The following is a 26,470-nucleotide window of genomic DNA, read 5'->3' on the forward strand; positions in this document are numbered from 1 at the left end:
CCAGAAAAGCACGAGTCACTTCCTGCTGCCAAGTCCAAAGCAGTCGTGGCGTCTTCCTCTCTGTACAAGAGTACAGTCCATTATGCGACTCCCCTCAAGTGGTGTGGAGCACTTCCGTTGTATCAACTAGTTCTGCCGTGTTTCTCATCTTTGCATCAGTTCTTGATTTGGACTATGTTCCCTTTCTGTTTTGTGCTTTTGCTTCTGAAGCTCGATCGTCTTTGTGGGCCACCGTAGAATGTTTATCAAACGTTGTACTGGTTTATGGTCAGCACTTTAGTCTTCTATATGTGTTTTCTTCTATACTGCTACTGTACTATTACTTCACAGTAGGCACAGACAGCCTGTTGAACATTGAAATGCATTAGTATTTTAGCTGGACTATAAGAAAACTCATGGAAGTTGAATGATGATTGCTCATTTATTAGAACCTGGAGTCCTTGCAAGGAAAGCCTCTCCAGTTTTCTTTTGAACACAACTGGACCTTGTGGTCCCTAACCTCAACCCAGGTCTTTAGTGTGCAAACTACCACAGTAGACCCCTCTCACATTTATAATTTGTCATTTGGGAGGGGTTTTCTCTGTTTGTCCAGACAATAGACAGAAAGATCAGGGACTGATTTAGATCTAACTAATGAAAAACTCCTGTTTTCCATCTTACCATGGACATTTCATATTAAATAGCCAGGGGAAAAAATCTATATTATTGAAGCTGTCAGCAGTTTTATTGTTTTTATTGGTCTTGCCTTACATTTTCCCCCTATTTTCCCTTTTCAATACAATGCAACTTAGGGAATTCAAAGAAGCAAGACTATCCACAGATGAATCCTTTATTATGACCATCCATCCATCCATTATCTATATCCGCTTATCCTGGTCAGGGTCACAGGGGGTGCTGGAGCCTATCCCAGTGTACATTTGGCGAAAGGCAGGAATACACCCTGGACATGTACCAGTCTATCGTAGGGCACACACATCATTCACTCACACACTCATACATGGTCAATTTAGAGTCTCCAAATTAACCTACCTGCATGTCTTTGGACTGTGAGAGGAAACCAAAGTACCTGGAGGAAACCCACATGGACACGGGGAGAACATGTAAACTCCACACAGAAAGGCCCAGGCCAGTATTCAAACCCAAGACCTTCTACCCTGTGCACTACCATATTGGCCCTTTATTATTTCCATCTATGTTAGGGAGAGTAAGGGTTGGCTCAATTTAGGACACCCATTGGCAGTCTCAGTACATCAAATTCCTTTCAAAGCTCTCGACAGAAAACCTAACTAGACTGAAATCTGAAATGCTCCCTGAGATTGTGTTGATATTTTTTAGTGGCCAGTCTCTGTGGTTACAGTGTGAAATATCCAGAATTACTCAATTATAAAAACAAACATCTCATCAAATGATGCGATATAAATAAAAAATGTGAAGGAGCACACATTTTTTTGCAGAAAATCATGTAAGCTTGAGAAAATGTTTGCAGTGCTTGTTGTTCGAATATGTACTTCCTGCATATTCTGCAGGATATACAAGTAGCCCGTCCCCTTAATCTCTCTTACTATGTGATCCAGCACTTGAGAGAGGGCGTTGATATGCTGGGAGATTAATGTAAATCTCCAGCTCTGCTTTGGAAGAGCACATTTCAGTGCTTAGCTGTTTTTCTAGGACAGGCTTCCTCTTTTACATCAGATTCTGTCTCCAAGGCACCATATGTTGGTCATGATTGTCACACAAATGGTGTGATATACACTTTTGAAGACATCCAGTGGGACCCAACACAGACTACTGTGGGAAATTCCACAGTCAATTTATTATGATTAAATATATTCCTGTTCCTTCACTGTCCACAAATATGCAAACCTTAACAGACCACTATGCCACTGTGCCATCATATTCAGATGGACAGCTTCTTCTGAGTAATATCAGCCTTTGCCTTAGATGGATATTCACATCCATTCCAGAATTTCATGAAGGTCCGCTGAATGTTTTTTTAATTATATCTGATTTTTATGAATACCCAATGGGCCAGATTACTCTCGCATAGGAAAATGATTCTGTACTGGGCCCTGCCAAAATAAATTGAATATTTTCCCCTCCTGTCAGAAACTATACCACAATTTTAACATCCATCTTTTAACACAAAGACAATAAAAATATGAAAGTAGTCAGATCCAGTGCACATTAAACAAGATATGGCACTGTCATTTTTCTGACACGCAAACTGGTTTCAGTTTTTCTATGTAGAATTATTGATTACTAAAACATAATATACAGTCATAATAATATTATGCAGAAAGAACTGGTGCATTATGTTGAAAAAATAGATAATCAAAGCACTCCCCATCCCTACACTTTATCACAGTGCCTTGGTTATTGTCACTCAAATGTGATCATCTTCAAAGGTGGATGGATTTATTGGAGCTGTCAAAAAACCCACTGATTAAAACCCACTGATCAGATGTTTGTTTTTTTATTGAGAGATCATAAATCCAATGTGACAGTGGTACACATTACTTTCTCCCATCATATTGAAATGAAATATTACCCCACACCAGTTTTTTATTGCTAATAATGTTCATGATGATTCTGTATGATTGGTACTGCTAGTAGTAATAGTATGTACCTTTTATGAAATATTTGCAAGAAATGTTGCATGTGATAGATATTGAACAGTTTCTGGTGCACTCTGGAGTCCCAGAGCCTGCAGGTTTCAGTGGAAGTATAGTGTATGTGTAAGTTCTTCTTAAGCAGTGAGGTATTAGCGATGCCTTTCATCAGTGAAGAATTAACATCGGGTGACGTAAATATTGTTTACGAAGGTTAGACTGATCTCTCTAAATCTACAAAACTATTTAGCCAGTGTCATTCACGGGCCTTGCGGCATGCTGAGAAAATACCATCCAATTACAGAGAATTATGTACAGGAATGGACTCAGTTTCCACCAGTACAAGTCCAACTTAAAGTAGAACATGTCCTCATCCGCCATACTTTCCTATCTTCCCCCTTCTCTCTCCCCAGAGCAGGCCTCTCTTCACAGTGCTGCTGGATTGAAAGGACAAGGAAATTCCATGGACGATTACAGTTTTAAATTATGTTTATGGTGGAGAACTACTGCACTGTTTATCCAAAGAAAGGGAGTAAATTGAACCAAGTCATCTGTGGAAACTCAGCAGTTCAGATTTTGCAGATCATGAACTCTTTTGCAAATAGTAAAAGAATGATTCAATTTAATTACAGTACTTTTCTTTAAACAAACCTATCAAAGCAATATGGCTGTGTAATATGGTTCTGGTGTCAAACCAGAAAAGAAATATTTTCTGCTGGGTTTAAATTAATATAAAATTATATTTTAGATAAACTGTAAAATAGAACATGGCTGAAATGTGATTTATCAAGTTTATTTGTTTTTAAAAATAATTTGAAGCAGTTGAATATATTTGAATAATTTCTTCCCATCACATAGTTTTTAGTATTGAAAAATTAGTGACTTGTAGAACAGGTGTTCTCTGTGAATAAATCAGTGCCACATTCTTTGATAACATGCAGAACAAAGCTCTGTCATCATACTGATGTTCTTTCCCTCCCTCCCCTAGTTGCAGCATGTTGCAGGTTTATCCACCTGGATATTTGCCCTGTAGACTTTGAGGCCAAGACCGCAGGAACATTTTCACTATAGGCATCCCACCTCCCAGGAAATGGCTATTATGTCTCACAATAATTGGAATAATAAACTGAGGTATCAAATTTGATTTATCTCCAGCGATGGCCATCTGGAAGTAATCAGGTCCCATCCTTTTCACAACCAACAGTGGCAAAGAGCTCTGGGATTCATTCCCTTGAGTGCAAACTACACACAAGAGCTGAACTGGAAGTCTTGTTTTTGTATCAATGAGGCACTGCTGGCTGCTGGCTAACTGATCAGTACAGTGCATGGATTGGCTGGCATATGGAGCAAAGGAACTAGGAAGGCCCATTAGTATGAATTGGAGATCAGTGAACATTCCCAGCATCAGTAATAAGTCATTCCAGGGGCAAGAATCTATGCAGAGGCACTGTAATAAAACAAAACCTACCCAGGTTCAGGCTGGAGTCAGGTCTAGCCTTGTAAACAAGTCAATGAAATGATACATGGATCAGAAGGCATTAACTCATGTATCGGATTTACTGCCTGACATTTCTTGAGGGACTTTGTAAACTGTGCATGTGTGTCAGAGTTCATTCCTGTAGCACATGCACACACATACTAAATAGGAAGTCCTTTCTCCCAGTGCTTTGTACAGACTGCACTGCATGCGCTCTCTCATTGAATCAGTGTAAATAGAAAACCTCTGAATTTTGGTTGCAAACGCGCTGATGGGCTCAGTGCTGAGATGATTTTCATTTACTGGGGATGAAAAGCTTTTTTTCTCATCTGTCCTCTAAAGCATGTGCTCTGTACCAGGGATAGTTACATCACTTCACAGCCCAGTGACAGCCTAGCCAACCAAAGCACGGCTAATCCTCTCTGAGTGCCAAGAAACGGGGAAGTGCTGACCGGGCTTCGGATACATATGGGCCTTATCCCAGTGGTTATGTTACACTTTACTATGTGGTCTGTCTATTCATTTACTGTTATGTCCCAAAATCCACCTGTGTTAGAATGACCAGGAGTACAGTAATGGACACACTGTAACACTATGATGTAACAGTGACATCACAATAACCTCAACCCAAAAAAAAAACAAGCGATCAGTACATATAAATGTGCAGTGCTGGTTGCAGAATCTCATCAAGCAGCTGGAGTGCAAGTCTCCAGAACTCATGCGAAAGTGGAAATGTTCCTCTCCTTGAAAGTCCAGCCACAAATCCCTCGTAGATGCTACAAAATAGGAATTCTGGTAATACTGACTACCTGATGCAACCTGCGCTCTGTTTACAAAAAACGTTTGAACGCCAAACAGAAATAACAGCAAGTGATCAAGCAAGCTTGTTGCAGGAAAAGTCGTAAGCGCATAGTTATCAGAACAGAATGACAGATGCTGATGCAGATTATCTATATATAGTCCTGCATCTTTTCTGATTCTGTTGCTCCGTGACAGTTCTCCGCACCCTGTGTAACAGGCGTCTTTTAGCCCGGTCGCTAGGCAAGGATCAATGGTGTCCTCGTCTCCTGAAGAGGGTTGCCAGGCGAAGGCGTGGGTCTCCTCTCCCACGCATCTTCGGACCAGGATCTCCACAGCAGGACTGTGATGTCCTCACCTCCACCCTGTAGGAGAGACAGAAACGAACGCAGTAGCACACAAAGCAAAAAAAAGAAACAGAAAGCAGGGGAGACCAAAGAAAACAGGAACACAACGCTTACGTGTGATCTTCTTCCACTCACCTTTCTCTGGCCCCCAATGTGTACAATCCACATATGGTTATCTCCAACGGTCTCTGCCCTGCTGACCAGCACCTGCCTACAGGCTCATGGAAGGACCAGGAGCGACGTAAACGATGCAACCAGGCAATCTGTCTGAGCTGGCATCTATTGTGCCCTCAGCTTGTTTTTCAGCCTGTAACTGGGTCATTGGGACGAGATGATGACAAACAGAACTGACCCAGTGGCAAAACAGTCCGTCTCCCAACCTCCCCCTCACCACCCATTCGTATGCACCCCATTAGTCTAGATTCCAGTTTATGAACGTGAGGCGCAGTAGGGCCTGAAAGAGAAAGAGTTGCAGTGCGCAAAAGAGCCTCAGAGAGCAACAGTGACTGGCTGATAAGGGCATGAAGCGTTTGAGTCAGCTGAGAGGAGTGGTGCAGACTGTCTCTCTCATTAATGTGCGTGTTACAAAGCTTGCTTGTCTCTGACTAATTGAACGAAATGAGTGCTGAATAGGTCCCATTTAACAGATCTGCAAATGCAGGCTAAGCAAGCGATGCACTTAGATGAGTGCCTGGCTGCTCTTTTTAGAATATGTTTGCAGCATACTCTAGTCAGGAAATAATAAATTCTTTCTGTCTGTTCTGTCCTATTGCATTGTCTTTTTTTTGCATTGCCTTTTTTTCTCACTTATGCCTAAACCAAAAATGCTAGGTGGACGTCTGTACATCGGTCACATCACTAAATCTACTTACTTTACTACAGTTTCAAATAAATTGCTCTGGCTTGAGCCTGCAGATTATTAGATCATTAGATTTTAACAGTCAAAAAGAGAATGATATTACCAATTTTTGATTTGCAATCAAACAACATGCGATTAAAGTGCACTTTCTTATCTTGCATTTAAGGGTACCAAAATGTATAAAAAATAATAAAAGCTTCAATAAAGCTGAAAATCTGCCCTTTAACCACATGTAAACTGTTTGATCTATGGGAAACAATCTAAAATTGTGGAGTACTGAGCCAAAATCAAGAAAAAAAAGTGGACTTTGCCCCAATGTTAAGGAGTTCACTGTATGTGATTGGACAGAAGAGGAGAGGAAATTGCTTCTCCTCTTATTCACTCAGCAGATCCTTATCTAGACTACACTTCCTCTGTGTCCATCAGTAGCACAGAGAGGCTTGTTTTTAATGAGGCGTTCTTCCTGTGTAACACATTACAGAATTCCTGCATTCTCTGGAGTACTATTAAAACAAAGTTTCAGAGCCCCCATTTGTAAGTTCCGCTGATGACTTACATCACATACAAATATATCACATTTGCAATTCTGCAAAATGTTATCGAGTATTGCACACTGCTACCTTGGCTTATTTTGTTATTGAACAGAATTTTATATGTACCTTCTCTCTGAATGTGGTAGCTGTCAAAGATAAATTGCATGGGAATGTTCTGGTTATTTCTTTTGCAGTCATGCTTCTCTATAGAGATTACTGTCAATTTATGTGTTATCTGAAGAAAAAAATACAGCCAACAACTAAACTATCAAAAAGAAATATTTTAAAAATCAGTTTATACATACATATAGCACATAAACTGGACTTGTTTTGATATTCCACACTAGCAGCATTGGCCCTGGGTCTTGTGGTTGATGATAAAGTGTTTTATATGAAAATGGAAATGTGCATCTTATGAAAACATACTATCTTCTGAAACTGAGATTTGAAAGTGGCAGGTGAAAGAGATTGAAATTTCAGAGATGACAGTTCCATTTTCTGCTGGTATACTATTATAGTATACCAGCAGAAGTATAGTGATGATACTTCCTGGGTTGACAGCTATGAAATGATAAAGCTGGAAGCAGCCACCTCCTATGAAGAAATAAACAGAAGCTGACATTGTTGTTACATTTTTTGGCTTATTGATAAAAACATATTGTGGTCTGGTTTGATTACTAGTCAATTCTTGAGCATTCCTACAATTATAATGTGTGGATGGTCCTGCAAAAAGACTACATCATGAGTAATTATGAATCATGTAGTCCCTACAATGCAAATTACAACTAATGCCACAGAATCACAAGGCTAAAGCTTTCATTACAATTGAGGCTGTATCCCTTTATCATTTTATCTGGCCACATGGCTGAAAATAATTTTAAATATGTGTAAAGTTAAGAAAAGTTGTCAGTCCAATTTATTGGAAAAATACCTCTCAGTCTAAATCACACAAGCGAGCCATTGCTTTGGATTTCTCTCACCACAACTGTTATGTTGCCATTGGAGATTTAACAACGAGTCCCACGGGATTCCCCCCTGCCCACAACCAATTAAATCACTATGTGGGAACATTGTGGCCTATTTCTGCCCCCTTTGTTCAATCCTATTCCAGAGAAATACTGTAGAACCTCAATGTAAAACAGAGGCACTCATCTAAGGCGTACATTTAGGGGTTCACATTATGTCAGAATTGTCCAAACACAGAAGGTTTTGCTCAAATACCACAGAGCAGCATTACGTCAAGAAGTTGATTACACCACAATGAAAATGAGAAATTTAGCCAAACCTTTTAGCAAGTTACTGGAAGAATGTGTCCTAAAAAAAAAAATCTTTAACTTATCCAACTACAAGGCAATTATTTTCTTCTCTGTGGGCTGTGGAAAGAATACTGAAGGCAAAAGCCACACAGAGAGTCATGGGTTTGGACATTGTCAAAACCCCCTTCTCCATAGAACTACAGCAACATTCCCTTCTGTCAGGATTTGTCCCAGTAATCAAATATCTGAGCGGTTAAATTTTCCTGCTGTTTGGAGTGTTTTAGGCTTTATGTTCTGGGCAACTAGGACTTGTGAAGCGGTAAAGTCACCTCCCCCACACACCCTCACAGGCACAGTCAGAAGAGCTGCCAGAGGCTCACACTCAACATGGAGCAGACATACCCAACATGAGGGGAAGGATATACTAAGAATAAAAGAATCAATGACAATATTTGAATAACAGATCGCTTTTTGTCTTCTAAAGTGCATCTAGTAAGCGACAGATTGTGTGTGTGTGCAGAAATCACACACACAACTGTAACTGCAAGATGTTCAACAAAGTCTTAGCGACACAGTGATCACAAGCAGGAAATCCAGCTGAACAAACTATGTTGGGTGTGAGGGAATAAAAAGGATAAATTGTATGTGTGTGTGTGTGTGTGTGTAGGGGGGGGTTGTTTTAGAGTTCCATTCCTGATATAGCCCCGGGATCTTGAGAGCTCCACTGAAGCAATATATGAATTATCTGAAGGATCACATTCTGTACAGGCCCCGTTATTAAAAACCAATAAGAGTTGCCCTTGTAAGTTCAATGGGACGATACTTTAAAACAACATCTCCATTCCTCACCGGGAGAGATATCCCTTATGAAAAAGATTCATTATAGCAAATCCTTCTTCTTAAATCTTATATGTGCTGGGTGCTGGGTGCTTCATTTTTTTAGAGAGTCATTTTCCACTGTGGACAAAACTGTCCAAGGAATGCTGGAGAATTTCTCCCCACAGAAAATGTGTTTTACAGTTTCCTCTGCAGACCGACTGGATCATCTGGTGCTCATTTCTTCTAACCAACATTTTTATGTGATAGCTGGAGACCCCATTCCTCCAGTCGCAGCTGAGCAACTTTTCCACCCCTCTATTTCAACACATTTCGGCTCCGCTGAGCCTCCAATCCCCCTGTCACTGTCAGCTGGGTCTGCAGCCACTGTTTTTTAAGTACAGCTGTATTTATAAGGCTGCCGCTCAGGTCTACACACGCAGCAGTCATTTGAGTTCCGTGTTGGGTGCTCATATATGTTCTGCGTTGGTATATCGGGCCTTTGCAGTCTTTTCCAACGCGGGGACACTGTCATTAGCGCTGTGATGTCTAGCCACAAAAGCTTGGATTCGCTCCCAAGCAGCGGCAGTGTTTTCATAACAATACAGCTCAATTTCAATCTAAGCCACCGCTCAGGCTTGACAGCTGGAAGCCCTTGTTCTTATCCCACCCCTCCGTGCTCAACACACCCACTGTGGCTTAACCCAATCACATAAACAGGAACAAATATCCCTCTCCAGACTCAATACTCTGAAAAAAAAATTGCTTTATCAAAGGACAGTTAGTCCGGAGGGCCAACCTGCAGAACAAAGACATTGGGAGATGTTAATATCAACAGCGTCCAATGAGAGTGAGACATTTGAGTCAGCTGCTGAGAGGTCTCTTTAACACAACTCCAGTGTGTCTGGTGGGCAGGCTCAGTTACACTGGAATATTAGCCCACTTCCCATAGGAACTTCTTATACATTCCAGTGTAGCGCCAGGCAACAGCTCTCTCCTAAAGCTTTATCCCAGAGCTCTAATTATAATGAAGATGCAAGAGCAGAGACCTGGCAGAGAACTCCAACCAGGGTCTTTAGATCAATAGCTCGGATTTGAAATGACAGTTGATTCGGGTTTTGTGAGTCACTGAGCTGAGTCTGGGGGTGAATGGTTGAGCAGAGATATGAGCAAACCCAAGCTGCTCGCCAATAGCACAACACCAGCGGATACACCATGGCTTATGGGTACGGGAATTACAATGTGTCTTTGCCCCGTTTCCTTTTCTCCATTCAAATATTTGAGTTGATGCCAATTGAGTGGATGGACTAAAAGCCCTGGAGAGCCTGGAACACAGTCAGCTAAAATTCCCAGCCAAAACAATGGTTTTTGGCTGTTTCATTGAGGATCTGATTAATGACCATATTTCTTCACATTAAGACTCCCAAAAATATATTCATGCGCACTCAATATACATTTTCAAAGATATTTTTAAGAGAGGTTTACCATATAGGATATTTTAATGTGTATAAGCATTGTACAGTTGCATACTGTGTAACATCCAGAACAATAATGCATATTTCATACTTTCATACATTTTACAAAAGAGAACAAAAGCTTGGTCACCAAAATACTGCTCCGTGAACAGAGACATTCTACTAAAAAATAAACCCTATGATTCAAGCACGACCAAAATCTAAATCAAATTGGCAGCAGGATCCAGTGCATCGCAGTTTGTCTCAATGGCTTTTCTTCTGCTCCGGTGCAGTAAGGTGGACAAATACCTGGCACCATCCCCCCCACGTCTTTCCGGGCATTAAGAAAACACACACACTCACACGTACACACATGCATGTGCAAGCGCACACGCACACGCACACACGCACACGCACACGCATACACGCACACACAGGAAAATACAAGAAAGGGAAAATCTGAGCTAAACAGCTCCTTTCTTTCAGCGAAGATCAGGTGCTTCACACGCAAGTCAATACTGGGATTATTCAGAGGCACAGGGAGCGTTGGAAGTGGAGGCTCCATGGACCATTCCACACCCAGCACTGTGGAAACTTAATTAGCCGAGCTCTTTCAGCCAATCAAACACTGTCCCACAAGCTGCAACCGCAAGCTGCTCAAAGCCTCTTTCCGTGCCTTAACTCCTTATTGCAGTGCGCCGCTGGCTTCCAGATCTGAGAAAGTTCCCAGATACTCGATGACAGTTGAGTGGGATGTAAACCATGGCGTGGAGTCAGGGATACTGATATACAGTACAACATTAGTACATTGTTCTTCATATAGCAACTTTACCATCACTGCAGCACGACAGGTATAACGACTGAGCCTAGACACTCATACTATGGTGCAGAATAAACGAGCGGACGTTATTCTGCATTGGCTGGCAAACTGGTGCAAAGCAAAATATCACAAGGTAAGTTCTGGAAATGAGATTAAAAATTCCCACAGGAGAAGAAACTGACCAAAAACTGATTATTTATAGTAACTGAATACACATTCCAAGACATGGAACAAAACAGCCTAATTGATAAACAGTAACAATGGATTTACTCACAATACACTACATGGCCAAAAGTAGGTGGACACCGCTTCTAATTAGACAAATCTGGGTTTGGCAAATGCCAGGAGAATGCTTCCCGCGCAAATGCATAGTGCCAACTGTAAAGTTTGGTGGAGGAGGAATAATGGTCTGGGACTGCTTTTTTATGATTTGGGTTAGGCCCCTTTGTTCCAGTGAAGGGAAATCTTAATGCTAGAGCAGGTCCATAAAGAAATGGTTCAGCGACTTTGGTGTGGAAGAAACTGACTGGCCTGCACAGAGCTCTGACCTCAACCCCATCGAAATGGAACACCGACTGCGAGCCAGGGCTTATGGCCCAACATCAGCGCCCGACACAAATGCTCTTGAGGCTGAATGGAAGCAAATCCCTGCAGCCATTTTCCAAAATCTAATGGAAAGCCTTCCGAGAAGTGTGGAGGTGTTACAGAAGCAAAGGGGGGAACACCCTATTAATGCCCATGGTTTTGGAATGAGATGTTCAACTAGCACATATGGATGCGATGTTCAGGTGTCCACATACTTCTGGCCATGTAGTGTATATTCTAATATACATGTGTGCATATATATCAAATATATTCAGAAATACATTTTGAATTGCATTACAAACATATAATTTAAATTAATATCTGACAAATGGCTCTTTAGATCGAAGTCTGTATAAAAATGATGATTCTTCCAGATGGGGAGCTGATTAATATCACAAACAACCACAGAAAACTCTTTGGATCTTTCATCACTGCCAGGACATCTGCATAAGTAAACAATCTGGAATATTTAACACCGGGGGTATACAATAGGGAACACATACCCAACCGAAGCTGAACATTACCATTTTGCCATTAGAATTACTAAAAACCCCTCTTAAAAAAAACAAGCAATAAAAACAGTGGTTAAAAACAAAGGGTTAATAGAACTGTGTCTCTAAGGCTCTACACATTTTGGAAACAGAATTTGGCTCAGACCCCTCCCGTCCTTAGAACTGGTCCAAGGTCAGCGTTTTCGCATGACAGTCCTTATTGTACACTCGTGCATGACTGGGTCCTGATGCCTGCTGGCGCAGCCCTTCCAGCTAGTCACAGAGCTACTGGAAGCAGGCCATTCCTTTGAAAGCCTAAGTGCAGCAGGAAGATGGAGGAGAGGGGGTGGCGGTGTTCTGAGGGCGAGGGCCTTCAATTCGGAACGTTAAAAACTCAGCACCGCTCAGACCGCTGAGAGGTGAAGGACAGCTGCCATGCGAGAGGGAGGATTAGAGAAAGAAGAACGATTGTCAACATTTTAAACTGTGAAGAACATGAGAGGCTGGGCCATACTTTAAGCAAAGGTCCACTCCCATAAACCAAAACTCAGTCCACTTTGCACTTCTGTGAAGAGTCTGCATCAACAGCCTCAGTTAGACATCAGAAACTGATTACACATGCATCTCATCTTGCCTGAGAGAACGACTAGCTACAGTAGCTATGGGAGTGATTTAGGTGGAGGAGAGCTGTGCCCAGTGGCAGGAGGGAAAGGCCCTTTTTACAATGGCTCAACTCCCAGGGAGCCCTGTCTCCTGCTCCACTCACTGCTGCTCTTTCACGCCATTTCCCACCTAGTTAACTCCGACATCGCAGCACGAATCTAGCAGTCATGGAAACTCTAAGCACGCGTGGTCATGATCTCTGGCTTTTAACCGTGGCGGAATGTCAGCTGCTCCAGCAGGGTTTCCAGTGGCTCGTGAAGCACCGGACATTCTTCTGTTACAGTCACTTTCTGTGACTCCCCAATGAGTGAAGATGACTGACAGAAGCTAATTTAGCTAATGACTAAAACTGATACAGCCTTCAATGTGTTACACATTCACCCAGCCATACAGGTAACCCCCGACAAGGCTTATTGCTGCAGACTGGATGCAAGAACACAAACTACAAGTTAAATAATGTCGGCTGAATCATAAACGGGCAATCTAATAGCATGTACAACAGTGCAGTTAGCTTGAATTAAGTTATAGAATATTTAATTTGGTTATATTGATCACTACTATGCTGAAAGAAACACAGATACCAAAAGCAACAATAGACAGTCCTGTTCAAATTTTACCTATAATAACAACCAATGACACACCTGATTTACAGCAAAAGTGTAATGCAATTGATGTTATATCTGAATGCCATTATACATACATCTATGATTACACAGGTGTGCTTAAGTACACTTGTAATGGCAGCAACAAGGCATTATCGACCACAGCTACTGCAATAGACCCAAAGTAGATATTAAATTGATATTTTGGCCAACTCACAATAAGTACGCGTACAAACCAATTAGAAATGGATTATGGTATTGCATTAGCGCTGTTCCCGAAACATGGACTGACTCTGTCTGTTCGGAGATTAACGCACAGCAGTTCGGCAAACCATTTAATATAACTGCGACCAAAGTAAAATTTGTGCCAACAAACGAAGTCCTTTTTTTTTTCTTTAAACAAAAGCAGTGCTGCCAACCTTCACACTGATGGAGGACGCTGGCTGTGAAGTGCCTGTTCTGAACTCACCACCTTCAACTGCTGAGCGTGGAGGGGGTTTTACTGAAACAGACTATGCAACAGTCAGACCTGGGTCAAATACGTATTTGTTTTTTTATTCAAATACTTTTCACCACTTTATTGATCTTGTCTGGTGTACTGGAACCAATTAAATACTGCAATATTGCAAAAAGTGCAAACCCCACCTTCTGGTCATATTGGCAGGCTCAGTTACACCAGGCAAGATCAACAGAGCACAGAAAAAGTATTTGAATCCAAAACAAATACGTATTTGACCCAGGTCTGGCAACAGTAACTATGGAGCTAAGGACTGGACTCACCACTGATCATCCTGTGAGGCTGGAAACGAAACACACCTGAGGAGCACCGCACAATGCAACACTCGATTAAACCGTGGGTTACACTGGCAACTTCAGCCAGCCAGCAGCTCCCCCTGTACCTCAGCAGAGCTTTCACTGCAGGGCCACACTCTAAAGGCCTCCTAACAGAAACACCGCAGGGATGACAAAGCCCGGAGCAGGAGGGGATTTCAACCGCTGGCACTTCGCGTCTCACAAAAACGTCACGTCGTCCTGCGACTGCACCCAGCGCCAGTGGGCGTCGTACTCCAGGTGCATCTTGCTGTTCAGCTTGCACCCCTCCAGGTCCACCTTGCCGTTCTTGTAGGGTTTGAGTTTGGGGCTCTGGCTCTTGGCCAGCTTCTCGGCGAGGCAGGCCCGGGCCGACTCCGGGCCGCCCGCCTGCCTGCACCCCGCATCGGGGAGACCGTTGCTCCTGCCCGGCTGCGCCTGGCCGCCACCGGAGGCCGTGGCTCTCCCAGCCTCCGGAGCTTTGGGGCCCTCCGAGACCGGCTTGGCCCACACCGGCGGCTCCTCTTTCGGCTTCTCGGCCCTGACCGGGGGGGAGCCCGGCGGGGGGGCCTCCGTCCCCAGGAGGGTGGAGCAGAGGACCGACTCGGAGCTGGAGGGGCAGTACTCGTCCAGGTCGTCGGCCAGCGTGTCCAGGTAGCTGCCCACCGAGATGTTGTCCAGCTTGTCGTTGGGGTCGTGCAGGCTGCTCCAGCTGCCCCGCAGGGAGGTGTCGGGCCCCTCGCCCAGGCTGTACTGGCTGCTGGTCAGGCTGCTGCAGTGGCTGGTCAGGGTGCTGCGCTCCTCCAGGAGCCACTTGACGGCCTCGATGCCCTCGTGCACCGCCAGCAGCTGCTGCAGGATCCGCACGTCCACGGAGCGCAGGTGTGCCTGGGGGGCGGCCGGGTGGGGGTGGGGGAGGAGAGACCCAGACAAAGGAACATGGTAAACAGGGATTTAGAGAGAGAGAGAGAGAGAGAGAGAGAGAGAGAGAGAGAGAAAATGGAGGGGGGTAGAAACAGGAAGACAGAGAAGGTGTGGGAGTGAGGGGGGAGGGATGAAGAACCAGAGAGCGGAGGAGTTGAGAGGAACAGACGGGGGAGGGGAGGAAAATGGACAGACAGCAGTTAGATTAATTTGTCACCAGAACTCATGTCATGGGTAAAGAAGTGTTTATTCCCATGGCAAAGCCCTAAATAATGAATGAAAACAAAAGGATATAACTCCTACCGGCGCTGTCTCAGTGTCTGAGGGAGCGGACGAAGCTAGATAAGCAAAAAGAAATAAAACCGGCGGTTGCGTAAGAAAAACACATAATTCGAGACAGGAAATTGCCGTGGAGGAGAGGCTAAAAGATGCAATAATTGCTCAGAGAATTATGGCTCCTCAGTCAGCGCCAATCCTCCTCCTGCCAGGCAGCACCTCTGAGCAGCCGTGCCGAAAACGCCGTGCATTCTGGGCATTTCCCAGCGTGGCAGCAGGAAGGCTGCCAGGTGAACCCGTGAAGCTTTGAAGCAGCGGCTGGATCACAGAGATGTGCCAGCCCGTGCCCACAGAGCGGAGCGCTGTGCCAGCCTGTCCGGTGGTACACCTACACGCAGAGCGCAGGGCACGCTGCCTCCACAGCCCCCAATACGCCCACCCCCTCCCACCCCATCTCTGCCTTCCCCTCACCCTGCAGGTCACTCAATATCCCAACCCCCCTCCCCAGGGTACCATCGATCATTCAGCCCACCCCCCAACCCTCACTTCCTCCATCACCATCACCCAACACATAATGCTCCGGACGTCTCTTTATTCTGTCACAATATATTTCTAGACCGTTCTAAATATGATACTGTTCAATGAATTTGCTCATTTAATGTGTCATGAGTTTTGTTGTGCAGCTGCTTCCACGTCACACCCTGAGCAGTACATCTGCTACTGTACATACAGCTATTTGGGAGTGTTTCTGGACCCAACGTCCACATCTGTTGTTTATGACCTCCTACTCTGCGTCTGTAATGGTATCAGTGCCAGAGAAGTGATATAATGAGGAAATGTTTGAAATAAATTTTCAAAATGAAAACAGATAAGGAACTACAATGTGGATTTATATTTTAATTAAAATCCCCAGTCCTCAAGGCCCCCCTCCCCCCCCACCCAAAGGGTATTTGCTTGAAAATGTCTATGTCTAAAACATATTTTCCTTCAAGAAGGAAGTGTTAGTGGTGCAGTTTTCCAGAACAGTGACCTTAATCCACAGCAGATTTCAGCATGTCAAAAACAATAAATACCCACATATAGTAAATGAGGCACTGACACTTTAATATTGTTACCTTTTAGCCACTAACAGAAAAATTGTGGATAAATTAAGTACATTGTTGATTTGACAGACTATTATTTAACACATGGCGGCTCATAGCATAGATGATATTGTTCATACAGTGTGGTGAGGCTTGTCAAAGGAGGTGAATGATTATGCCACCTAAACTCTGACAAAGCTAATTAAATGAAGGCTCCATAAATTCAGAGTAGATGTATAGCGAATTCGTCAACAGCACTTTTGTACTCGGCTGGTCATAAACAATCACGTAGACAATAAAGAGCGGCGTTAGCTAAATGAGCTGGGATGTGGGTTACCGTCATATAAACACAACAATCAGACACAGGGAGACCATCCCTTCAGTGAACCCTTCTACAGCAAGGCCATAAAACAAGAGGTGGCCAATAGAGACTTTGACATTCATGACTCTGTAAGATTTCTCTCTCTGATTCACACTGTCACCTCAGAAAATCACTTAACGGAACAGGGATCCCAGATGGAGGCCGAGAGTTCGGACAGACAGATGGGAGACTGCGCAGGACACACGGACGGCCTGCTACACCAGCCCGGGAGCTGCGTCTCTCCGAGCCGCCGACGGATTTCTGCTGATGCCTAACCCTTAAATTAGCGGGTGAAGAACAAAAAGAGAGCGTTACTTGCGCGCGCCGTAATAATAATAAAAGCGCTGGCATCCGGGAGCGCAGACGTCAGGGCTTTTTTTTTCGCGGGGCAGGGCGCTCGTGAGCCGCGAGATTAACGAGCAAGGGCCAGGAAACCTTCCCGGGGGCTCCGAGCCGAGCTCCCTGCTGACGGAGGCGCCCCCAGCCGTGCCCCTCTCAGCGTGGGAGTCCGCGGGCAGGCGGGGTGGCGCGATGGAGGAAGCCGGGAGCGGACTGGGGAATGAGCCACTCAGCATCCCGGAGAGGGGGGGGGGGGGGGGGGGAGCGCCTCTGTTCACAGCCTTGAGAGAGCCCGTTTCCAACCACAGCCACCGCCGCCGAGCCAGCCCAGGCGTCTGTCGGCTAATCCCTGCGCGTTACCACAGCTCCTTTTCCCTTTAGCGGCATGAACCGTATCTCAACTGCACAGTAAGCACGCAGCAGTGGCTGACACAGTAGTTTCTAATGCACAAGCAGCTTCCGATGGCTTCACAATCATAGCCTTGTGCTATGTGAGCTGGTTTCCATCTTCTCTTGAATAAGAGATCACCCAGTGGCTACCAAATTCTGTCATTAGAGGATTAAGTAAGCGTTCCTTTTTTGTCAACCCAAAAACATATCACGACTCAGGAAGACACTTAATCTTATATTCCACCTTTCACAGATCGACATGAGCTCTAAAATGAGGGGGGAGCACTGTCCATACGACACCAACATGTAGCACAAATCAGAGTGATGCACAGAGGACATTTGGTGTTGGAACACTCATGATAGATGTAGCGAGACTAAGACTGATTTACTGAATGGTAAGTACCATGGGATCTTTAATAACCACAGTGAACCAGGATTTGAGGGTCTCATCAATTTAATCTGCCTCATTTCAAAAATCTCAAATAGCACAGTATCAGTATTACCAAACTTGGGCATCACATACGTTTGGTCCAGAGAGCAGGGGATAGCTCCACCCCTATCTCACCAACACCCCTTCTAATGCCAATATTTTTTTCCCAAGGAGGTTTCCACTGAAAGCGACCAAGTCAAGCCCTATTTTGTCTCAGTCAGCTGGAAAGAAAAGGCCACCAGGCAGCAAGGCTGCTGACTAAACCATTAGTGAAACACTCTCCCACTATTCACTACCAATTCATCACCCTGTTGTCATGGTCTCCATTCTACATTAACGAGCACGCTCTCTTAATCACCACCGCACTGTGAAGGAGATACACTCTAATAGGCTTTCCGATGAATTTTTCTGTTACAGCACCATAGGAAAAAAGGCATAAAACAGAAGCAAAACTACAGTACTCTAGTTGATTTTACATTGCCTTAATTGTGTATGTGCAACTGTCTACTCTCAATATTAACAGTTCTTCAACTTGAAGTATTAATGTTTTAGTAAATAATAATCAAAACAGGCTCTGAGACTCATTGAAAACTTGCATAGTATTCAGCTATTGGCTCAATTGCACCCATATAAAAGGGAGAGAGGGCGTCCAGAACCATAGATGTGAAACAACATGGATAAAATATTAAGTAATAAATTGGGACAGCTGGGAATTTGGCACCTAAAGGATAAAACTACAAAGGATTATAGCGCATATAAAACAACATTGACTACATCAATGCATTTGGTTTCCTCTACAAAAAAATCACTGCAACATCAAAGTAGTTAAAGGCATGCACTAGATTAGAATGTCACATTTTTCTCACATTGACATTTCTATTTTTTAAATGTTACATTTCTCCAGTCGTGTTTCACATTTAAATTTGTACAGCTGGTGTGCAATTATGGATTCACCACTAACAATAGTCTTAAAGGTGTCTTACTGGAACACAAAATGTAGCTGCAGTGAATAAGCTGAAACTACCCTGACAGGTTCAAATAATTCATCGCAACTTCACTTTCAATTATACATCCAAGTCATTTTCTACAGCCTACATTGTGTGAAAAACCTCTCCAAAAGTGTTCTGAACATTTTGAGAACATTGAGAACAAGCAAGTCAGCAAGGCAGTGTGAAAGCAATTTAAGGAGATGCACCAATCTGCCACTGAAGAGACAGTAAGGGACATGCTGGCATCAAATCTTTGACAGATGCCACTTCACCTAATGAACTAGATCAACATAGTTCATTCCATTCCCCTTACACTAGAGGATAAGGCATTTCACCCTGTGATTTATGGCAGATCCTATTTGCTAACCAAACATTGTTCATTCTTCAGTGAGGAAAAAAAACTGTAAAATAAAACATGTACACCTATTTGTTCCATAAAACAGTGTCATTTACACTTTCTGTATTTTATGAGGTAAATGACACTAACACTCTCAAAAATTGGACAAGAAAACAAATACATTTTATTGTTGTGAGGATAGAAATAACGCCTGTTCGCAGTTTGATCTGGTCTGACAATTAAGACAGGGTTAGTTTGTCACTGGGCTAAGGATGACTTTCAATAGAAACCTAACTGGAATCCAGCTTACCCATTCTGGTTGTGTGTCTCATGATGTGCCAATGAATCTGCCATAAATTTGATTATATCTTAAAGGAAATAGTAGTGTCAGACCTGTGAGAAAGGCTAGGAGCACTTAGTCCAAAAAATGAAGCTGAACAGAAGCAGTGCAACAGAATGAAATCTGGCCTTTGGCAGAGAAAAAGAAAATCTAGCTTTACTATCTTTTTTCTTGTGCAGTTTTCCATGATGAATAGGTCTGCCAGGTGTTCTTAATGCATCAGCAGCTAGCATCGCTGCTCTTTCTACAGGGAGCTATGAACGGGAGGAAGCAGATATCCTGACAAGCAGCGCAGCACAGCGTAGCTGCATCCTGCGCAGAGTACTGTGCAGGCTGTGCGTTCCGCAGGAGGAGACACAGGCGCTGGCACCGTCCTTCGCCTTCCGCAGAGGGGAGCGAGGCTGACTCACACCCCCATCCCTGCTCCATCTGCGCAGCCCGTGTGACTGCGAGAGGGGCGAGAGCATCAGGCGCTGGGTGACACACGGCGCCGATCGGTGCCGCTCTAAATGAGATGTAAAGACGGACTGGTCAATGAAGGAGGAAGCTGACACAATCATAAACGACTGAAAACTGAGTTTGCAGAGGTGACCAGAGGGAGCCCTATTAAAAATGTAGCAAATGCTGACAGTAAATCTAACCTGTGCCTTTAGCCTCACTGCACCATATGGAAGTTAACTCTGAATATGATGTCTGTGTCAGTGTAGACTAGACACCCAAGTGCTGGCAGTGAGTAAAGTATGTCTGCAAAGACTTACAACCACATTATAAACCCATAGAAACTCTCACTTTAAATATACCAATTGTACCTTTTTTTGGTATGTTTCTGGAACTAATAGTACACAGTCTGGTTCTACTTCAATATAAAGCAATAGTTGCATAATATATGAGCAACAGATCCAGTGTCCGACTGTATTTACACATTGGATCATCGTCTAGTCACAGTTAGACCCTCAGGTACCCAAGCAGATTAGGCCTATATCTTGGCCTCACAGAAACTTTCTCACACACAGATCCTTATGACTGTGACTGAAGCCGGAACGCAATGACAAGGCACGGGGTAATAACTTCATCCTAGCACAGAGCAACTGACAGCAGCCTTTCATGGTCCATGATTTGACTGATGCATTTGAAAAAGAATGCGCACACTTTGTGGGAGCATGTTTCTTGTGAGAACGTATCATATCGCTACACTCTGTCAACAGCACTAGATTATGAAATGGAATGAATATCATTCAATTCAGAGGAGAGAGAAAACAATCCTCCAGAAGTCAGTCTGTTTATTTGCCCAGACCCAGGTGAACTTTCTTAAAATATGCATATTCTGCAAATGTGGCTCAAACAGATCTTGTGGATGCAAACATTAACACTGTACTGTCTATTTAAGGTTGCTCTCCGATTCAAAAGATGTGACAGTTTCCCTGTTTTTTTCAGCTGTGCTTAAGAAGTCCAATGATAGTGTAGGGACTTTAAAAATAGTCAAACCATAAACATGCTCTTACTGTACTCTTCATGTAACGTGTACTCGGATCTAATTGCAGCAGTCTGCTCTCAGGTCAGGGTCATAAGCACAAAGTTTGGCCCTAGCCATTCTTATGGGGTGTATAACAATGCCACACGCATCAGGACAATGCTCGGGGATGAGCTTTGCACACCATTTTGCAAAGAGAGCAAACCGAAAGAGTGAGAAACGAGTGAAGAGCAGCCGTGGCCGTGAGGGGAGAGAGTTCTGAAGATGGTGCACTGTCTGAGGCCGTGGAGATCCACCCCTAGGGCAGACACCAGCTCGGCTCAACACCGCGTAAGTAGCTCCGCGGAAAGGTGCCTGTTAATCACACAAACGTCCGCGCCGTCCTCAGACTCTGAGGGCTGATGAATGGAGATGACCGCTGACAAATCACGCGGGCCGCCGCGCGGCGCTGCCTGCTGATTTATGGCGGTTAGGTTTTGCGCCGATGTTTCCAATTCAATCACGAGGATGACACGCCGCGGCTGATTTCCTCCGGGACGGGCTGAATATGCCTGTCCAAATGCGTCTCTCGGGATGAACAGAATATCCGAGCGGGGCTCAACAGCGCGCCTACACACTGAGGTGGATAGAAATGCCACAAAGGCCAATGAGGATGCTACGAGAAGGCCATCGAGCAAAGGGAAAATGAAACACAGCCAGCCAGCCTGCTAGTTCATCACTAAGAAGGAATTGGCCTTCACAAAATATGGCCTGCTCATAACTGAGGTTAAAAAAAGGACAATCTCTCATGCAACAATTTCTCACGGAACAATGTAGCATGGTAAGATACTACAGGGCAAACATTAGAAACATCAGTTTATAGTAACAGAGTGAATATTGATTAGCCTGCATTTTTATTTGCTTGTTACATAATTATCCTGACCACAGGAGTTAAACAAAACTGCAGGCAAAAGAAGTCTCTGCCAAAAATAGAAAGAAGAATTTTGAGTGCAGCATTCTCCAGGTCTAACCAACAGAAGTCATCATTTTTACCACCACAGTGGGATGCTGATAGAGCATCAATCATGAAAAAGAGATCATTTGCTGAGCAGAGACCAGATGAGTAGGACCGTGTTCATGAAACATTACATCTGCTTATTACAAAAATAGAAGCTTATTGTAGTGCAAAACAAATCATTTACATTTCTGGGGGGAAATGTAGGCCTACTGTATCCGTCCAGCTGTGTGTATTTATAATTCTTGCACAATGCAAACAAAAGGTTTTTATTTAGCAGCATGAGGATGTTGAGGAATACAAGGTGACATAGAGCCCGGCATCTCAATGAAATATTATGAGTGTTTTTGCTTTGAATCTAAAGCATGCCAGTTATTTACAAGGACAACACATTTCCTGAGGCAGTGACTGAAAATTGCCCACCAGTGGAGGAAGCACTCTGGGGGGGGGGCGGCGGGTGCAGTGTGGCACACTTCAATATCACCCAAAAGCCTTCTATTGTACTAAAGAGAAATAAATCAGCGACTAAAAGCACATCAGTGACTAGAGGGCCTTCTTAAAATGTGTGTAGATACAGAATGGAAATCAATCCTTTTTGAAATGTTGAAGGGGATTTTATGGGCAAAAGAGTTCTGTTACTGTGCCGCATAAGAACCCACATTACAGTCTGTGCATCTATCCCCATCCCCATGTTCAAAGACATTTTGCACACTGTGAAAGTGGGCTGCTACTGGTGGAGTTTTTTTTTCATACACCACTGACATGCACAACCAGCAATATATTGAGGAACCTTTAAACACTGTTGTGGAGCAACTAGTAAAACGCACTATGCAAAATGCTATTTGTCCACTCAGAAATGAATAGTGGTAACTTGTAAAAGGGAGCAAGCTTAAGGCTTACCTAAAGTAAAACCTAAAGCATACTCATTTGAAACACATAGATACCCCCATACAATAGCCAAACACGATCTACATACAAAATGTTGCTTATTACAATAAAGTATAAGGACAAGGCAGTTATGTCCAAAATGTTAACACACTGCAGTTCGTGCATGTGGAACTGCGTTATAATCATCATTGGTACATCCTGCATGGCACCCAAACCCCAAACAACACGCAGCAACAGATATATTGGTATCTCCTAGCAACCAAACCACCTGCCGGGGGTAGCTGACTGAAATGAAGCTAAATTATAGATTACGTGTATCGTTGTGCCAAAATCAAATAGTTTACATGAACTGCGTATAAAGCCAAATGTAGGCTAATTCTTAATCAGCTTTGGTAGGTTACAGCTTCCCAGGGGGAAAAAAAGTGTTTTTAATTATTTCTGCTCAAGGTTATAGAGATGCCGTGTTTTGTAGTCTTATGTTATTTTATACTCAGTGTCGTAAACACATTGTGTGAATCCATGTTTGAGTGATCATTTAATATTTTGCATTGTGTTTGAAGGTGATGGATATGACAATACACTTGCCACCAAACGCGTTATAAAGTCAGTCATTAAGGGAATAACAGTAACTTAACAATGCGCAAACGGACGATCTTACCATTTCCAGTTTTAAGTCTCTTATTTTTTCAGAGAGGCCCTTCCTCCCGAGGTCCAGATCTTTACACTCCTGTGTTTTTAGAATGCTGTCTCCACGATGTGAGGCATCTTCCCGCATCCACTTAAGCAGTCCCTCTGGCGTTTTCCTCCCAATTTTGATCTCTAGGTCTTTTAAATCTGGTATGGTCTCGTGAACATTACCTTCATCCATAATTTCCAGTTGCACTCCTTTAATTATTGCTAATAGCCTATTTATACCAGATGTCGTTGACAGTTAAGACAGCAGGACCTGTTTATTGCGTGAATGTCAATCTATTCATCATTTATAGTGTACACATTGAATTAACGAGAATGTGCTTCGTCGTATTGTTCCATCAAAAAAGAAAAGCATCCCAATGGTTAGCTATGACACTGGCTGCCAGCAGTAAAAAAAAGAAAGAAAAAAGCCTACACACTTGCGGCAAATTAATTTGGATAATGAGTATTTTCCAGACTGCGTGAAAACGAACTTGCTCTCCCACTTTCCCCCGAATTCTCCACGTCCTCCATTTATTGCATTTCCATTCAAATGTTTAAATGAGCTGGGAGCAGTCCACAGCTTTCCAGAGAGATGCGTCGACTAGCTACAAGTTACATCGCGTTCCGACAGCTAGCCGGGGACTAATTGTCGCATCTCACCATGTCAAATATTTCCAGGCTAACCATATTTATACACCAGCGCAGAAAATAGCATTATTGTAGAATAGAATATCCTTTTCCCGTCTTCCTAAAATGACCTCACATAATTGCTCATGCCAGGCGTCAGGCGAGCTTTAACCAAAGTATCTGGACGCAGATTCCACCTGCCCGAAAGCTACCGAAGCAGAAAACAACACGAAGCGCAACTTAGCCACCGTAAATATAGTAATACGACAAAATTACCGTAATATTCATAATATGAAAACTAAAATTTTAATGTTGACGATATTTTTAAAACTAGATACTAAATTCTCCTGATAAGATTTCAGCCGTATTTATTATAGTGCCACAGCTGCTATCAGTCATTATTGGCTTTTACAGACATGGGTACTCCCATATCCCATCAATATGTTGTTGTAAACATAACCATATTGAGATTGCTCTTGTAGCTTAGTTGTGGCAGTAATAAAAGCAACGCTATTGTTTTCTTTTATCATAAAGTCATACTACTATAGCAGCAAATATTTGTGCTAATGGGAAACAATTCTGTCAGATTGAAAGTAATTCCAGAGGTACAAATAATTCCAGAGGTAATATCCAAAGCACACACTGAGATAATGACTGGCATACAAAGTATGGTAAGTTTATGTGGAATTTCAAAGGTAAATTTTACTGAGGGTTCCAACATTCATTGGATCAGAAGAACATGTCTGGTGGCATTGGGTAGCAATTACACTGCATCGCTGGCACCCAGTTAAGGCGGGGCTCTCCAAGGTGCTATTGCCCTTGTGTTTCCCTGGATATGGGTATCTGGCTGCTTGGTAACAAAACTAAAACTTAATGAATTAATACATACATTCAACAATTTGATTATTATTATTATTATTATTATTATTATTATTTACAAGCACAACAACAATAAGAAGAATAGTCACCATCATCATCACCATCAACATCATTTACTCGTACATCTCAGGAGTGCCAAAGACAGTGTTGTCGGTTCTAAAAATGGGTAGATCTTTTCAGAGATAACATTTCTGAAAGAGACAGAAAGATATACAGATGGGATTAACTCCTTTTTTGTTTTGACATGTCTTTCCTCTTGTTAAAACTGAATCCATCTGCTGCCCAAATTTAGTGACATTTCCATTTTTCTTGGACAAACCCACTCAACATCAGGTTAAGGGGGAAAAAGCTTTTTTCTTTTCCTTATTTTTTACTGTGGCTGGCAGTGAATGAACATCAGTAAGGAGCTGAGTGGATCCTTGGCATTGTGCAGGCTCCACCTACTTTTAGAAGCTTCTTGTTCAAATGAACCTTCCAATGGTTAGAAAAACAGAGCAAGTGCCACCCCTTTCCCAGACTCCTTAAGAACAAGAAGTGAGCAAAAATGTTAGAACCTTAAAACTTTTAATCATCGCAGAGAACACTGAGCTCAATTCTGTGCATGCTGAATATTGCTGTGTACATGCACTACACAATGCAAATATCAAACTGAAACAAGGGATCCCTGGGCAGAGATATGACTATAATTATAAAATAATTATACATTTAAAAACTAGATAATTATACAGTCATGACAATTTCAAACATACAGAGGCACAGAAGATAATAGTGAGGCTGGTGACTGATGTGATTGTACATTACACAATGCATAGTCATTTTAGCACAGTTGATCCCTGCTCAGAACAGATCAGATCAGATTACATTTAGGCAGCTTAATGATTAAGGAGATTATATATATATATAGTATATATGTAGAGTAAATGACGGTTAACTGTACAACAACAGATGCTTTCATATATATGGGACACATCCTAATTCTCCAGAAAAAAATAATTTTCCTTGCTTTGTATGGATAGGGAGGTTTTCTTGGTCCGTAGACCAGTATCGGATACCCAGTGTCTCAACCACATGACCAATGGAACAGAAATGTACTTGGCTTGACTTTGTAAAGGCATGCGGAGTGAGAGAAATCTGGATACCATGGCAACAGCTGTTAAAATGTGAAAATTAAGTATTTTTCATCCACCTCCCACACATGCATCAGGTTTGCAATCCATCTGTTGTTTCACTGACATCAAACAGAGTTGCAATACACCAGATCTGATGTGGAAAGTATATCATTGCATTCTGTCACACAGTCTGTTACATGATTGATGTTCACAGGAGCATGTGTCAGTTTCTGGAGGCT

The 26,470-nt window shown here is 43.0% G+C and overlaps 1 protein-coding gene across 1 annotated transcript; it reads right to left on the reverse strand.

Annotated features, from left to right (window-relative positions):
• Positions 1–10,172: 10,172 nt before the first annotated feature.
• lurap1 (leucine rich adaptor protein 1) lies at positions 10,173–24,477 on the reverse strand. The gene is made up of 2 exons (XM_035416330.1): positions 23,600–24,477; positions 10,173–15,008 (listed from the first exon to the last, which is right to left on the reverse strand). Exons 1-2 carry the CDS (start codon positions 23,807–23,809, stop codon positions 14,322–14,324), a joined length of 897 nt encoding a protein of 298 aa, XP_035272221.1. The 5' UTR covers positions 23,810–24,477; the 3' UTR covers positions 10,173–14,321.
• Positions 24,478–26,470: the final 1,993 nt, after the last annotated feature.

The sequence above is a fragment of the Anguilla anguilla genome, chromosome 4 (genome assembly GCF_013347855.1).
Source record: "Anguilla anguilla isolate fAngAng1 chromosome 4, fAngAng1.pri, whole genome shotgun sequence".
Classification (NCBI taxonomy): Eukaryota; Metazoa; Chordata; class Actinopteri; order Anguilliformes; family Anguillidae; genus Anguilla; species Anguilla anguilla.